Below are 16,162 nucleotides of genomic sequence, written 5' to 3' on the forward strand. Positions count from 1 at the left end.
AGTACGATCCATTTTAAAAAAAGAACTTGTATGTCCAGTCCAGGATATACAAAGAACCCTCAAAACCAAACAGTTAGAAAACAAACAGCCCAATTTTTAAAAGGGGCAAAAACTAAAAATACAACCCAGCAATCACACCCCTGGGTATATATCCCAGAGAAATAACAATTTCTGTCCATACAAACCTGTACACAGATGATCATGGCAACATTATTTGCAATGTTCAAAACCTTGAAATAATCAAAATGTTCCTCTATAGTTGACTAGTTAAACATACTGTGGTACATCCATACCACAGATTACTCAGCAGTAAAAAGCAATGAACTATTAATATATGCAACAACTTGGATGGTTCTCAAGGGTATTCTGCTGTACACTGAGTCAAAAAAAGCCAACTTCAAAATGTCACATACTATATGATTCCGTTTATATAATATTCTCAAAGTAACAAAAGAATAGAGATGGAGGCCAGGCGTGGTGGCTCACGCCTGTAATCCCAGCACTTTGGGAGGCCCAGGTGGGCAGATCACTTAAGGCCAGGAGTTCGTGACCAGCCTGGCCAACATGGTGAAACCCCGTCTCTTTTAAAAATAAAAAAAAAAATTGCTGGGCGCAGTGGCTCATGCCGGTAATCCCAGGACTTTGGGAGGCCGAGGCGGGCGGATCATGAGGTCAGGAGTTTGAGACCAGCCTGACCAACATGGAGACACTCTGTCTCTTAAAAAAAAAAAAAAAAAAAAAAAAAATTAGCCGGGTATGGTGGTGTGCGCCTGTAATCCCAGCTACTCAGTAGGCTGAGGCAGGAGAACTGCTTCAATCTGGGAGGCTGAGGTTGCAGTGAGCCGAAATCATGCCACTGCACTCCAGCCTAGGTGACAAAAAAAAAAATAAAATTTTTTTTTAGCTGGGCGTGGTGGCACATGCGTGTCATCCTAGCTACTTAGGAGGCTGAGACAGGAGAATCACTTGAATCCGGGAGGCAGAGGTTGCAGTGAGCCAAGATCTCTCCACTGCACTCCAGCCTGGGTGACAGAGTGAGACTCCGTGTCAAAAACAACAACAACAACAACAACAACAACGACTCAAAAGGCTACCTACTGTATGATTCCATTTATAAATGGAATATATATGCTATGTTTGAAAAGACAAAACTACAGTGACAGAAAAGCAGACCAGTGATTTCCAAGGATTAGTAGCTGGAGGAAGGTGTGATTCTTTTTTTTTTTTTGAGACGGAGTCTCGCTGTGTCGCCCAGGCTGGAGTGCAGTGGCGCGATCTCGGCTCACTGCAAGCTCCGCCTCCCGGGTTCCCGCCATTCTCCCGCCTCAGCCTCCGAGTAGCTGGGACTACAGGCGCCCGCCACTGCGCCCGGCTAGTTTTTTTGTATTTTTTAGTAGAGACGGGGTTTCACCGTGTTAGCCAGGAGGGTCTCGATCTCCTGACCTCGTGATCCGCCCGCCTCGGCCTCCCAAAGTGCTGGGATTACAGGCTTGAGCCACCGCGCCCGGCCTGGAAGGTGTGATTCTAAAGCAGGAGACAGCAAACTTTTTCTGTAGAGGGCCAGGTAGTAAATAGTTTAGGCTTTGTGGGCCACATATGGTCTCTGTCACATATTCTTTACTTTTGTCTCTGGCTTTTGTTCTTTTTACAAAACTTAAAAAATGTAAAAATGATTCTTAGCTTCTGGGCCCTGAGAAAACAGGCCATGGACCAGATTTGACTCAGGTGTAGTTTGCCAACTCTTGTGACAATGACAGAGTTTAAGGGAGTTGGCAGGGTGGGGAATGAGCGATATAATTGTTCTGTATTCGACTGTGGCATGGTTACAGGAATCTATAAATGTGTTAAAAGTCACAGAAGTATATGCACACAGAAAAGTCAATAATATTGTATGTTGATTAGAAAGAAAAACCCAGTAACCTATCAGATCAGTTCATCTCTGTCACAAGATATATCAAAATTGCCTTTTCCCTAAGATACAAGGATCAAGAAACCTTTTAAAAGATATGGCTTCTAACCAGGTGCGGTGGTACATGCCTATAGTCCCAGCTACTCTGGAGGCTGAGGTAGGAGGATCACTTGAGGCCAGGACTTTAAGGCTGCAGTGGGGCATGATGAGACCTGGGAATACCCACTGCATTCCAGCCTGAGCAACATAGTGAGACCCCATCTCTAAAAAAATAAATTTGTAAAATACATGAAAGATATGGCTTCTATCCATTCTATTTATGAATTTGCTTACTGCAGTAATTCCCTTGTTTAAAATGGCAGGCTTGTGTGAATGAGATGATGAACTCAGTTGTAACTTACTAGGTTACGATGATGACAACCGTTTCTTCGAGGACAGGAAAAGCAAGTGTTATTCTCTATAAAAAGAGACAAATGCATTTGTCACTTACAATAATGTCCAATTTATTTGCTGAGCAATGATCATTTAAGCTCAAAGCAATATGTGAGTTTCAGCCTTGAAATAGCAATTCAATCTGAATTATTTTCAAATAAGTTACCTTTAAGCATTAGAAATTATAGCTTATGTTATAGAGAATATGCCCTTTCTTACGTTTTGCAAACTACAGGAGAGAATCTGACATTTATTTTATGCTCTGGATAAGAGGGTCACTGTGTCACAGCAGATTCACTTTCCCTCAGGCCTTGGTAACTGTCAGAGAGAATTGTATAACTGTCAGCATATTGTATAAGAACGTCAAGAGAACTGACTTTTGTTGTCTGATCAAGTGAATATGTAATGCTTCCCTAAAAATATCCTTTAAGAAATTAACAATATTTCATTTTTTGTAGTGATTCTCAGGGCTGGGTGTGTGTATTTCAGGAATAGGGATGCTTTAGGAGATTTACATGGCCTAACCCCAGAATCAGAGACCTGGTGAGCCCTGTGGAAAACAGTGTAGAACCCTCCATCTAGGCAGCCTTTCAAACTACTATATTTATCAAGCATATACTTCAGGTAAACACGTGACAGAGGATGAAACTCTTTCCCTACATTTTACTCTGGATACAAAGGGATTTCAAAAATAAGCATAAAACATGAAGGATAAAAAGACAACGTATTTCTGTGTCCCCATGGAATGGTGGCTTGCCAATGACTAGCTTGGCATTTCTCTCTGTATTTCTTTAAGCACCATCTCTTTTCATCATCCCCAAGTGCTGCCCCACACTCCAAACTAAGTGGTTGTACTTATACGACACACTGTTTTTTCTCTTTATGCCCATAAAATATGTTCGTGCAGCAAACGTTTATTGAGCACCTGCTATGTGCTGGGTAACAGCTTGTGCTTGGGACAGATAAGCAAATGAAACAAACAGAAGTCCCTGCCTTCATAGAGCTTGCATTCTAGTGGGGGCAGATAGACAATGAACAATGAATATGATAAATAAGTAAATTATATAGTATGTTAGATACATTTGGATTGCCTAATGTATTAGGCTGTTTTGTGTCACCATAAAGACACACCAGAGGCTGGATAATTTATAAAGGAAAGAGGTTTAATTGGCTCATGGTTCTGCAGGCTGTTCAAGGAGCATGGTGCCAAGATCGGCTCTGGGTGAGGGCCCCAGGGAGCTTATAATCGTGGCTGAAGGTGAAGGGGGAGCCAGCATCATACGACAAGAGCAGGAGTGGTGGTGGGGAGGTGTCACACACTTTTAGACAACCAGATCTCACACGAACTGAGTGAGCACTCACCACCAGGGGATGGAGCTAAGCTGTAAATAAGGGATCCACTCCCATGATCCAATCATCTCCCACCAGGCCCCACCTCCAACATTGGAAATTACATTTCCACATGAGATTTGGAGGGGACAAACATCCAAACCATGTCACCTAAGTACTGGTTAGCTGTCTTTGCTAAATTGCTGATAAGTTATAAGTTATTACATATCCCCTCTCTCTTTTGCATCATCAGTTTTACCCTCTCTACTGGACTATTCCATCAGTGTACCCACAAAGAAGCTATTATATCTCTAATCTTAAAAGGATGCTGATATGGTTTGGCTGTGCCCCACCCAAATTTCATCTTCAATTATGGTTTCCATAATCCCCACATGTCTTGGGAAGGACCCAGTGGGAGGTAATGGAATCATGGGGGTAGTTACCCTCATGCTGTTCTTGTGATAGTGAGTGAGTTCTCACGAGTTCTGATGGTTTTATAAGGGGCTTTTCCCCCTTTTGCTCGGCACTTCTCTTTCCTGCCACCATGTGAAGAAGGATGTTTTTGCTTTCCCTTCTGACATGATTGTGAGTTTTCTGAGGCCTCCCCAGCCTTGCTGAACTGTGAGTCAATTAAATCTCTTTCCTTTATAAATTACCCAGTCTCAGGTATGTCTTTATTAGCAGCATGAGGACAGACTAATACAAACGGCCTCTCTTGATTCACTCTGTTCTCATCACAGCAGTCAGGGTGATCCTCTTAAAATCATAAGTCAGATGATGTATTAATATCCATACCACCACCACTGCCACTCCTGCCCAAACATCCTATTTCCCTTCCTGGCTTTATTGTTTTCTCTTTAGTACTTAACATTATTGACATAGCTCTTTTTATATCTATATCTGTATTCCATAACTTTACTTATTTATCCTGTTTCAGTTGGCTTTTCCTACCAGAATATAATCTTATGCAGGTAGGAATTTTTACCTATTTTATTTAGTCTCAGTATCTAGAATCATCCCTGGCATATAGTAGGTGCTAAGTAAATATTTTAAATGAATCATGTTGCCTGCTCTAATTGTGTTTGAACAGGGAGCTGTTGGCTGAATATTATGCTTTAAGGACTATAATGGTCACTGGGCAAATTTGTTTTTATTTATTTATTTATTTATTAAGTTCTGGGGTACATGTGCAGGATGTGCAGGTTTGTCACATAGGTAAACGTGTGCCATGGTGGTTTGCTGCACCTATCAACCGATCACGTAGGTATTAAGCCCAGCATGCATTAGCTATTTTTCCTAATGCTCTCCCTCTCCCCAACCCAACCCTGACAGGCCCCCAGAGTATTGTTCCCCTCCCTGTGTCCATGTGTTCTCATTGTTCAGTTGTTCAGTTCCCGGTTATAAGTGAGAACATGTGGTGTTTTGTTTTTGTTTTTGTTTTGAGATAGTCGCCCAGGCTGGAATGTAGTGGCGCAATTTCAGCTCACGGCAAACTCCGCCTGCCACGTTCAAGTGATTCTCCTGCCTCAGTCTCCCAAGTAGCTGAGACTACAGGCGCCCGTCATCACGCCCGGCTAATTTTTGTATTTTTAGTAGAGACGGGGTTTCACCATATTGGCCAGACTGGTCTCCGACTCCTGACCTTAGGTCATCCACCTGCCTCAACCTCCTAAAGTGCTGGTATTATAGGCATGAGCCACTGTGCCTGGCCAGCAAATATTTTTGACAAGTTATTTCTTCCACATCCTTCAATCCCAACCTTTGAACAGTATCAATGGGTATAACTCTAAACAATAAAATACAACATTGTCAGATCCTCATTCAATGTGTTTATAAGAGTTGTGAATGTGGGCTCCTCCTTCTTCAGACTGCAGAATTTGATAACGTTGGTTTTTGTATGTTTTGTTCTTAGGTATGTATTATTCTTTCTCCTGTCAGTAATTCCTTTGTGATCTGTTTCTTTTCTTATTTCATTCATCTCCTTCCCCGGTTCTCCACCCTAGAAATTTGAGAGACAGACTGATATCCAGAAAAACAAATCTTTCACTGCAATCTCCTTTTCAGTGTTATCTTAATTTTGAATAGATTTAAGTAAAATAAGCTAAGTATTTCTTAGATACAGATATTAGTAAGCACACAATTTTATTCATCAAACTCTGCTTACTATAAATCTCTCTCTATTGACAACATGTACAAATTAAGTTGGAAGGATAAAGAAAGAAGCAGGGGAGGCTTCTGGAACTAGCATCTATGTTCCTCAAATATTAGAATTGCTTGATGGTGTTAATGAGGCACTTGCCTATTAATTTTAAGGTTGATTTTCAATTTATTTGGACATCATTGCTCTGCAATGTATTTTTAATTTTCCTTATTAAAACTTTTAATTAGTCTTCCCAAAATTTTAAAGCAAAACCAGCTATTATGCCATTTAATTGGAATATTACAGATAGTCAGAAAGAGATTTGAAACTAAGTTGATTCAAAAATTAAGATTTAGCTGGAAACATTAGCTCATACATGTAATCCCTCCCTGTTACTTAGGAGGCTGAGGCAGGAGGATCGCTTGAGGCCAGGAGTTCAAGACCAGCCTGGGCAACATAGTGAGACCCCATCTCTAATTTTTTCTCTTTTTTATTAGCTAACTGTGGTGCCATGTGCCTGTAGTCCCAGCTACTCAGGAGGCTGGGGTGGGAGGATTGATTGAGCCCAGGAGTTCCAGGCTACAGTGAGCTGTGGTTGTGCCACTACACCCCGGCCTGGGCAACATAGTGCGACCCTGTCTCTAAATAGATATGTAAATAAATAAAAGTAAATATTTGCTTTCTAATGCATTTACATTAAAATATTTGATAAGAATGTGAGTTTGCTTCTATGTGTCCTTAATAAAATATAATGACTTGAGAAGTATATCTACTACTTTTTATCATGGAAGCTCAGTATTCAACACAAATGCTTTCTGTTAATCCTTATTGTTTTAGTTACTGCAATTTTTAAAAAGTTATTCTCAGCTAATGAATTGAAGTTACACTTCCACATTTGGACACCATTAAATTACTAAGAGTACTAGGACTTTTAAAAGGTTTAAAATGCATGATTTTAAACATTTGGGGATTTTAAGATAAAAGTATAAAGTTATTTGTGGAGAAATTTAAGATGTTACATGATGGCTGAAATAAAAGTCTTGGGATAAGAATAGTGTGTGTGGAGGAGGGCTTGAAATATCCAAAAGACCAACATTTTACTTTTTAAAATGGAAATTTCCTGGTTTAGTGACTGAGGATTCTAATCACATGGCATGCCAGATTTTAAAATATTCATTTTTAAAATCAGTGACTGGGCGCCGTGGCTCACACTTGTAATCTCAGCACTTTGGGAGGCCGAGGCAGGTGACTCACTTGAGGTCAAGAGTTCGAGACCAGCCTTGCCAACATAGTGAAACCCGTCTGTACTAAAAACACAAAAATTAGCCAGGCATGGTGGCACACGCCTGTAGTCCCAGCTACTCCAGAGGCTGAGGCAGGAGAATCGCTTGAACCCGGGAGGCGGAGGTTTCAGTGAGCCAAGATTGCACCACTACACTCCAGTCTGGGCGACAGAGCAAGACTCCCTCTCAAAATAAAATAAAATAAAAAGTATCCACCGAGACCCTCTAGATGACTTTTACTGGTTTCAAATTTGTTAGACTTCATTAATCTTGTTAAGTAACACTTGTACTTAGGTCATGAACATTCACTTATTTTATTTGTCTACTGATGGCAGTTGTGAGTAAAATCCACTCTCAAGGTCTCCCTCCTTGAAGAGAGAATCTACTATAATAACAGGTCTCATTATCTCACCATGATAAAAATGTCAAGCATTTTTTTTGAAGGACTCAAATTACATCTGTTGCAACACCAGTGCGTTAGCTCATAGTCTCCTTTCTTCCCCACCCATAACTACCTGCGTGCAATATGATTCCAGCTTCCCTAATGTAACTCAATTTTTATTAAATTTAAAAAACACAAATTAGTAAGTTAAAGTAGTAGTTGAAGTAATAGAGGTGAAGTGTCACCTTTGTTGTTGCTGTTGTTTGTTTACTCCTTTCCATTCCCAATTATTTCTGCCACCTGGTGCAAAGATGTGATCTAACAAAAATGATTTCCCCTCCCCCGACACACACCTGTCATAGTCCCAGGGGTTGCCATACCTCACTTTTGTTCTTTGGTTTCCCATTTTCTTTTCTTTCTTTTTTTTTTTTGAGACAGAGTCTCACTCTGTCACCCAGGCTGGAGTGCAGTGGCTGGATCTCGGCTCACTGCAAGCTCCGCCTCCTGGGTTTACGCCATTCTCTTGCCTCAGCCTCCCGAGTAGCTGGGACTACAGGCGCCCACCACCTCGCCCGGCTAGTTTTTTGTATTTTTTAGTAGAGACGGGGTTTCATCGTGTTAGCCAGGATGGTCTCGATCTCCTGACCTCGTGATTCGCCCGTCTCGGCCTCCCAAAGTGCTGGGATTATAGGCTTGAGCCACCGCGCCCGGCTTGGTTTCCCATTTTCATGTTCAAGTTATCCAGCTGCTAGCTTTCTTTTAAAGTAAGAGTTATTTGTACAACAAAGCTAGACGATAAATTGTTTTCCTCAAAACACAAAATATGGGCCTGTTCCCTCTGCTGTGAGACTATCACTCCACCAGAGGGGTCAATTTGTGTGTACTTCAGGTGACAAGATTTGCGGTCACCTGGCCAAAAACTTCTTTGTCTCTTTGGATGACTTAAAAACTCTACCCCAAGATGTCTTTCATGAGGATGCCCCAAAGTTTTATTTGTTTTACTGTAGGGTTGCCTGCCCAGCACCCCCAATTTTTTCTGAGAGTGGAAATGGCCAATTTGGGCCTGCAATTGCTGAACTTTTCCATGACTCTGCTGGGCTGGGTGGGCCTTGTGGCCTGCACCGCCATCCTGCAGTGGCAGATGAGCTCATGTGTGGGCAACAGCATCATCACAAGGGACTGTGGATGGACTACATCACACAGAGCATGGGCTTGATGAGCTGTGAAATGTATGACTTGGTGCTCGCCCTGCCAGCAGCCATGCAGGTCCCTCGAGCCCTTAATGGTGGCATACCTGGTGCTGGGCTTCCTGACCATATGTGTGTGGCCACGATGGGCATGAAGTGCATGTGTTGTGGGGGAAATGACAAAGTGAAGAAGGCCTGTATAGCCAAATCTCATCTTGAACTATAATCCTCACATGTCAAGGGAGGGGAATGACTGGATTATGGGGGCAGTTTCCCCCATACTGTTCTCATGATAGTGAGTGAATTCTCACGAGATCTGACGGTTTTTTGTTTGTTTGTTTTTTGAAATGGAGTTTCACTCTTGTTGCCCAGGCTGGAGTGCAATGGCATAGTCTCAGCTCACTGCAACCTCTGCCTCTCAGGTTCAAGCGATTCTCCTGCCTCTGCCTCCCACGTAGTTGGGATTACAGGCATCCCTCACCACACTCAGTTAAGTTTTGTATTTTTAGTAGACACGGGGTTTCACCATGTTGGCCAAGATGGTCTCGAACTCCTGAACTCAGGTGATCTGCCCACCTCAGCCTCCCAAAGTACTGGGATTACAGGCTTGAGCCACTGTGCCCGGCCCTGATGGTTTTATAAATGGTAGTTTTTCCTGCTCTCTCACATGCTCTCTCTCTCCTGCCGCCATGTGAAGAAGGTCCTTGCTTCCCCTTCTGCCGTGATTGTAAGTTTCCTGAGGCCTCCCCAGTCATGCTAAACTGTGAGTCAATTAAACCTCTCTCCTTTATAAATTACCCAGTCTTGGGTATTTCTTTATAGCAGTGTGAAAACAGACTAATATGATAGGCATGGTTAGAGGCATCATTTTCATCATGGCAGGTCTTGCTGACTTGGTAGCTTTCTTCTGGTATGGCCATCAGATTGTCACGGACTTTTACAATCCCTTGATCCCCTTGAATATTAGGTATGAGTTTGGTCCTGCTATCTTTATTGGCTGGGCAGGGTCTTCTCTGGCCCTCCTAGGAGGTGTACTATTCTCTTGCTCTTGTCCTGGGAATAAGACCCAAACTGGGTACCGTGTACCTCACTCTTACTCTAAGTCCAACTCTGCCAAGGAGTACCTGTGAGTTGGGACCCCTCTGCCCCAGGCTGACAGGCTATGAGTGTATCTAGATGCCTGAAAAGACCTGGGGCAGAGCTCAATCTGTGGGCAGGGCGCAGGACAAATGCCTCCTGGTCACGCCATCCCTGCACACCATGTACTGTTCTCTGGGGGGTGGGGTGGGAGACACAAAAGAGAGGAGAGTGCACATTTTGTATAGTAATAAAAAATAAGTTTTGGAAAGTAAAAAGATATATATGAGCAAGTAGGGATAGACCAGTGATAGCTACAATACCTATAGTACTGGCATCTGTACAGAAACATGCTTAGGGAAGCAACAGGGCATCTCGCTGACCTGGGAACAACAAAATAACCGAAAGGCACTAAATGAAAGTTTAGAGAGCCAAAGTGAGAACAGGAACTAAAACTGTAGGGGTAAACCTCCATGACAATGGTCTGCAATAAGACATAAGAGATCTAAAATAGTCTGGATCATACAAGCTCTTAGAACTAACCAGCCAAAGCATCCTTTGAGGATAAAGATCTACACTGAAGAGACTTGCTGATCAATCTAAATTGAACAGGATAGTGACAATACAGACAAAAGAAAGAACAGGGCCAGAAAAAGTAAGGAGGGGAACAGAGTCTGGAGATCTCAGAAATTAAGCCACCATATTTTTGACACTTCACAAAAACAACAGGAGAGTTCTAGTCATAAAGTTATAAAATCCATATTTCCCTTGTAAAAGTTCAGGAAAATGAAATTCACGTGGAAATGAACATAATAGAATAAAGGGCAAAAACCATGTGATAATTTCAATGGACACAGAAAAATACAAATTCATAATACAAATTCTCAACAAACTTAGAATAGAAGGGAACTCCTTCAACCTTCAACCTGATAAAGAGTATCCACAAAAACCACCAGTGTTTTATTTTTACAATATGTAATTTTTTGTATTTAGCATCTCTCTCAACTTTGTAGGATGAACAGGAAGAAGAACTAGAATTGAAGCTTGGAGAACAAACTTGGGATTCCCAAATGGGCTAGTATATGTTAGGATCTTGGCAGCAGCCAAAATGGACTATTTTTTGGCCAGGGAAGTCATATGTAGGGACCTTAAGGTTGGGGTACAGAATGAGTAGGAATGAGGGTGCCGGAAGATTCATATACACCAGGCCGATAGGATGAGCAGCATTGGGGAATCTGAGTAGCGTGTCTGTATTTCTCAGGCCAGCACTGGTCTTGACTTTGCCCTCTGATATTGATGGTTGTTGAGTTTCTTGTTTTTGCTGAATATGCTCGCATTTTGCTTTCTTAAGTTTTGCTCTGTGGTTCTCGAACCAGACCTCCAGTACTGTTGGATGTATTTCGATTTTCGAAGCCCACTGAAGGCTGGGGTTTGGGTATAGGTTCTCATTGAAAAAGCTGTTCAAATCTTCCAGTAATTTCTCAGTGAACGTGGTTCATTTCCTGTGTGAATGCATCTGGTGCTTGCCTTTGGGAAGATCCTCTGAGTCTGACATCTTCTAATCCAGATGTGCTCCTGTGTTCAGTTCCAATGATAAGAACTAGTAGAGATTGAATCCAGACTTAAATAGCTTACTCCACAGCCACACTTGATTCCCAACCCCTTCCAACTGTTTCTGCCCTATCTGCTTCCAATCTGATTCCTGGATCCTCCAGAGCCCCCTGGATTTCTCCTAATTCTGTCTCACGTCATACCTAATCATAAAAGACTGCATGTTTGCCTCCAAGACTAGGAAGAAGGCAAGACTACCCACTCTTGCCACTTCTATTCAACATTGTACTGGAGGTTCTAGTGCAATCAAGTAAAAAAAAAATTAAAAAGCATCTAGGTTGTAAAAAAGTAAAACTGTCTTTATTTGCTAATGACATGATCATCATGTAGAAAATCCCAAGGAATTTATACACACACACACACACACACACACACACACAACTATTAGAACAAATAAGTTCACCAAAGTGATGGGATACTAAGTCAGTATACAAAAATCAATTGTATTACTATGTATGAGCAATGAAAATTCCAAAAGTGAAATTAAAAAATAACTCCATTTATGATTGTATTAAAAAGAATAAAACACTTCGGAATAATTTTAACAAAATAAGTGTAAGACGTGTACAGTGAAAATTTAAAAATACTGATGAGGAAATTAAAGAAGACCTAAATATATGGAGAGACATCCATCCATGATCATGGAAAACTCAGTAATATGGCAATTCTCTCAAAATTGATTTGTAGATTAACACAATCTCTATCAAAATTCCAACAGATTTTTCTTTTTTTTTTTTAGGAAACTGACAAATTGATTGCTGGGAGACAATTCTCCATGAATATTTCACAGCTCCACACAGTCCAGGTCTTCTGAACAAAGAGCATGTTTGAATGGCAAAGGCCTTGGAAGCTAGAGACTTCGAGCTGTGTCTCCCCAGGAGACATTTGCTTACATTTCAAGATAATAAACCTAGAGGCCTTCCACTACCCTTTCCAGTGAAGATTTGTTTACATTCAAGAGAAAAGATGAAGTCATTATCTCTCCCTTCCTAAAGGGGAGGATGGGCAGATGTGCCAGCAAACCTTATATGAACTTCAGAGCCTCCTAATTTGGGGGGTTTTCTCCTGTGATGAAACCCATTGCTTACGCAGGTAAACATCTGGCTCTCATTTGTGTTGCCCTGTGGAGAACTGGGGCATGGGGAATGAGGCACTAGTGAGATGGTACTCTGGATGCTGCTTTTGCCATGAGTTATAAACCATCTGTCCTTGACACAGGGGTCTGATATCTTCTGTCAACATATATATGGGAAACGGTCACAAACTAATTTGTTAGTTTGCAAGTAGGGTAAAATCTCAGACCCTTCACAGTTTCTGACTTCATACTGATCCTGAAATAAATGAAATAGATCCAGTATATCCAAAACAATTTTGAAAATGAAGAACAAAGTTAGAGGACTTTTACCTCTCAATTTCAAAACTTATTACAAAGCTCAGTTATCAATACAGTGTGGTGCTGGCATAAAGACAGACATACAGAACAAAGGTACAGAATTGAGAATCTAGAACTAAACCTTTACATTAATGGTCAATTGACTTTTGACAAAAGTGCAAGGCATTTCAATGGGGAAAGGACAGATAGTCTTTTCAACGAATAGTGCTGAGAAAATTGGATATCTACATACACACCATACTCAAAAATTAACTCTAAATGGAACGGAGACCTAAATATAAAAGGTTAAGCTAAAAAACTTGTAACAGGAAACAGGAGAGAACAACATGGCAGAATAGGAGGTTCCTTCACTCATATCCCCCCATAACAAGAATTCTGCACCCATCCACAGACAAAAGTGTCTTTGTGGGATCCTTGGGATACAGGTAGGAAGTTGTGAAACCCAGTGGAGCCCAAGACCTAGGAGGGTCATTTTGAGAGTGCAGACCCACACCTAGGTGGCAGACCAGCTGACTGCTATCCTGGCTTCATACCTGGAAATAGCCCTGTTCTTCTAAGGGTTTGGCTACGACCCCATTTGGCCTTGAGCCTGCTATCAAAACCATTTGCCAAGGGTCCGGGAGGAATCAGGCACACTAGTGCCTCAACAGACAGGCCTGCCAACATTGGTCTAGGTAGTAAACCCAAAAGCTGTCCTGTAACTTGGCCCCAGCCCCTCTCAATAATGGTCCCAGATTAGTACTACTTGCACAAGGACCCAGAGGGAAATTTGCCCATATGTGCACTGGGACAGGCTTGCTGGCCTCCATCCCACAGTAGATCCTGAAGGGGCCCTGTCTCAGTTCCAGCTCCTCTCTGCCACAGCCCAGGAGTATTCCCACCCACGCAGAGAACTGCTGGGAGACTAGTCTGTCTGAGCCACTGTGACAGGCTTGCCAGCTTCCTTCCCACAGCAGATCCTGAAGGGGCCCGGAAGCTTGACTCCAGCCCAGTCTGGGAACAAACCCAAAAGCACAGAGAACTGCTGTGAGACATGCCTGTCTATGTCACCAGGACAGGCTTGCCAGCCTACATTCCATAATAGACCCTGAAGAGGCTCTGTCTCAGCTTTAGTCCAGAGCTATTCTCCCTATGCAGGAAACTACTGGGAGATTCACTGGGACAGACTTGCCAACCTCTGTCTCCTAGTGGTTCTTAAAGGAGCCCTGAATCTCAGTTCCAGCCCCTCTCAGTTGCAGTCCTGGAGCAATCCTTCTCACATAGGGAACTGTTGGGAGTCTTGCCTGATGGTGCCACCCAGGTTGGGCTTGCCAATATCAGTCACACAGCAGTTTCTGAAATAGCACTGAAGCTCAGTTTCAGCCCCTCCCAGCTGTGGTCTGGGAGCAGTTCTGCCCAGCTGGGATCCCGCCAGGAGACATGCCCTTCTGAGTCCCTGGATCTTGGTCCTGGAGGGAGGCATGTCTGGCAGTGTCCCTGAAGGCTGACTCTTTGACCTCGGTCTCATTGTGGATCTTGAAACAGCCCTATAAATAGACTCCAACCCTTCTCAATTGCAGCCTGATAGCAGGCCTGCTCACCCAGAAGCCCACCGGGAGACACACCCACCCCGACCCTGGAGACAGGACTGAAGATCTCAGTCTCAGCTGCGGACCCTGAAACAATCCTGTGTCTCTGTTCTAGCCCCTCTCAGCCATGGACCAGAGCAATATGGCCAGCCTAGGGGCTCATCCAGTGATCCAGCAGCAACTCTCTCAGAATCATGGAGGAAGCCATACCCATCAGTGCACCTGGTAATGGGCCTGCCATCTGTGAATCCTGAAGTGGATCCTCATCCTAGCACCAGCCCCACAGACCAAGATGCTGGAAATACTCCAGTCCACTAGCAGACCATATAGGACTCATGCCCACTAACTTTGGTCTCCACTGCAGACTCGGCACCGGCAACATGATCTAGATTCAACCCTACTCAACTGGGATCCTGGAGGCAATCTCATCAATCCAGATACCTGATATGGTTTGGATTTGTACCCCCACCAAATCTCATGTCAAATTGTAATCCCCAGTGTTGGAGGTGGGGTCTGGTGGGAGGTGGTTGGATTATGGGTGTGGATTTCTCATGAATGGTTTAGCATATCCCCCTTTGTGCCATCCTCATGGTCATGATAGAGTTCTCCTGAGATCTGGTTGTTGAAAGTGTACAGCACCTCCCCCTTCTCTCTATTGCTCCTTGCTCCCACCATGTGAGACACCTCATACCCCCTTTGCCTTCTGCCATGATTGGAAGCTTCCTGAGGCCTCCCCAGAAGCAGAAGCCACTATGCTTCCTGTACAGCCTGCAGAACCGTGAGCCAACTATACCTCTTTTCTTTATAAATTACCCAGTCTCAGATATTTCTTTATAGCAATGTGAGAATGGACTGATACAATACCTAACAGGAGAACACTTTAACTTGCCAAAATTTATCTGTAAAGACTGAAAGAGGGGTTTGTTCCTTCAAATGCAAGGCTACACAGACATCACCAAAGGAAGTTATAACAACAAATGCCTACATCAAAAAAAATAATTAAAAAAGAAATCTCAAATAAACAGCCTAACCTTATGCCTCAAGGAACTAGAAAAGAAGAACAAACTAAGCCCAAAATCAGTAGAAGGAAAGAAAGAATAAAGATCAGAGCAGAAATACATGAAATAGGGGCTAAAAAGATGATAGAAAACATCAACAAAACTAAAAGTTGGTTCTTTGAAAATGTAAACAAAATTGACAAACTTTTAGCCAGAACAACTAAGCACAAAAGAGAGAAGACTCAAATAAAGACAATCAGAAATAAGAGAGGAGATACTACTGATGTCACAGAAATACAAAAGACCATAAGAGACTGCTGTGGGCAATTATATGCCAAAAATTTGGTTAACCTAGAAGAAATGGATAAATTCCTAGAAACATAAAACCTAACAAGACTGAATCAAGAAGAAACAGAAAATATGAACAAACCAATAATGAGTAATGAGATTGACTCAATAATAAGACATCTCCCATCAAAGAAAAGCCCAGGACCAGATGGCCTCACAGTGGAATTCTACCAAATATTTAAATAACTACTACAAATCCTCCTCACACTTTTTCCCAAAAAAATGAAGAAGAGGAAATACTTCTAAACTGATTCTATGAGGCCAGCATTACCTTGATGCCAAAGCCAGGCAATAGCACCACCAAAAAAGAAAATTCCAGGCCAATATCCCTGATAAACATAGATGCAAAAATCCTAAACGAAATACTAGCAAACCAAATTCAACAGCATATAAAAGGATAATTCACCGTGATCAAATGAGATTTGTCCCTGGGATTCAAGGATGGTTCAACATTTGCAAATCAGGCCGGGCGTGGTGGCTCAAGCCTGTAATCCCAGCACTTTGG

At 42.5% G+C, this 16,162-nt stretch overlaps 1 protein-coding gene and 2 pseudogenes across 3 annotated transcripts in view; 1 reads left to right on the forward strand and 2 right to left on the reverse strand.

Moving 5' to 3' along the window:
• Positions 1-16,162, reverse strand: part of MED14OS (MED14 opposite strand) — a 90,245-nt gene that overhangs the window by 53,477 nt on the left and 20,606 nt on the right. Inside the window, exon 2 of one of the 3 annotated variants that reach the window (XM_033201701.1) lies at positions 2,311-2,364. The exons of 1 other annotated variant lie outside the window; for it this stretch is intronic. In XM_033201701.1, the coding sequence (XP_033057592.1) occupies positions 2,311-2,364 (54 nt within the window). Of the gene's footprint in view, positions 1-2,310; positions 2,365-11,213; positions 11,340-16,162 lie in introns of those variants that run through there. One more of the 3 variants, XM_033201703.1, reaches the window with a different exon arrangement.
• LOC117078208 lies at positions 8,524-9,792 on the forward strand (annotated as a pseudogene).
• On the reverse strand, positions 10,553-11,294 carry LOC117078204 (annotated as a pseudogene).

Source organism: Trachypithecus francoisi, unplaced genomic scaffold, assembly GCF_009764315.1.
Source record: "Trachypithecus francoisi isolate TF-2019V2 unplaced genomic scaffold, Tfra_2.0 Lachesis_group6, whole genome shotgun sequence".
Taxonomy (NCBI): domain Eukaryota; kingdom Metazoa; phylum Chordata; class Mammalia; order Primates; family Cercopithecidae; genus Trachypithecus; species Trachypithecus francoisi.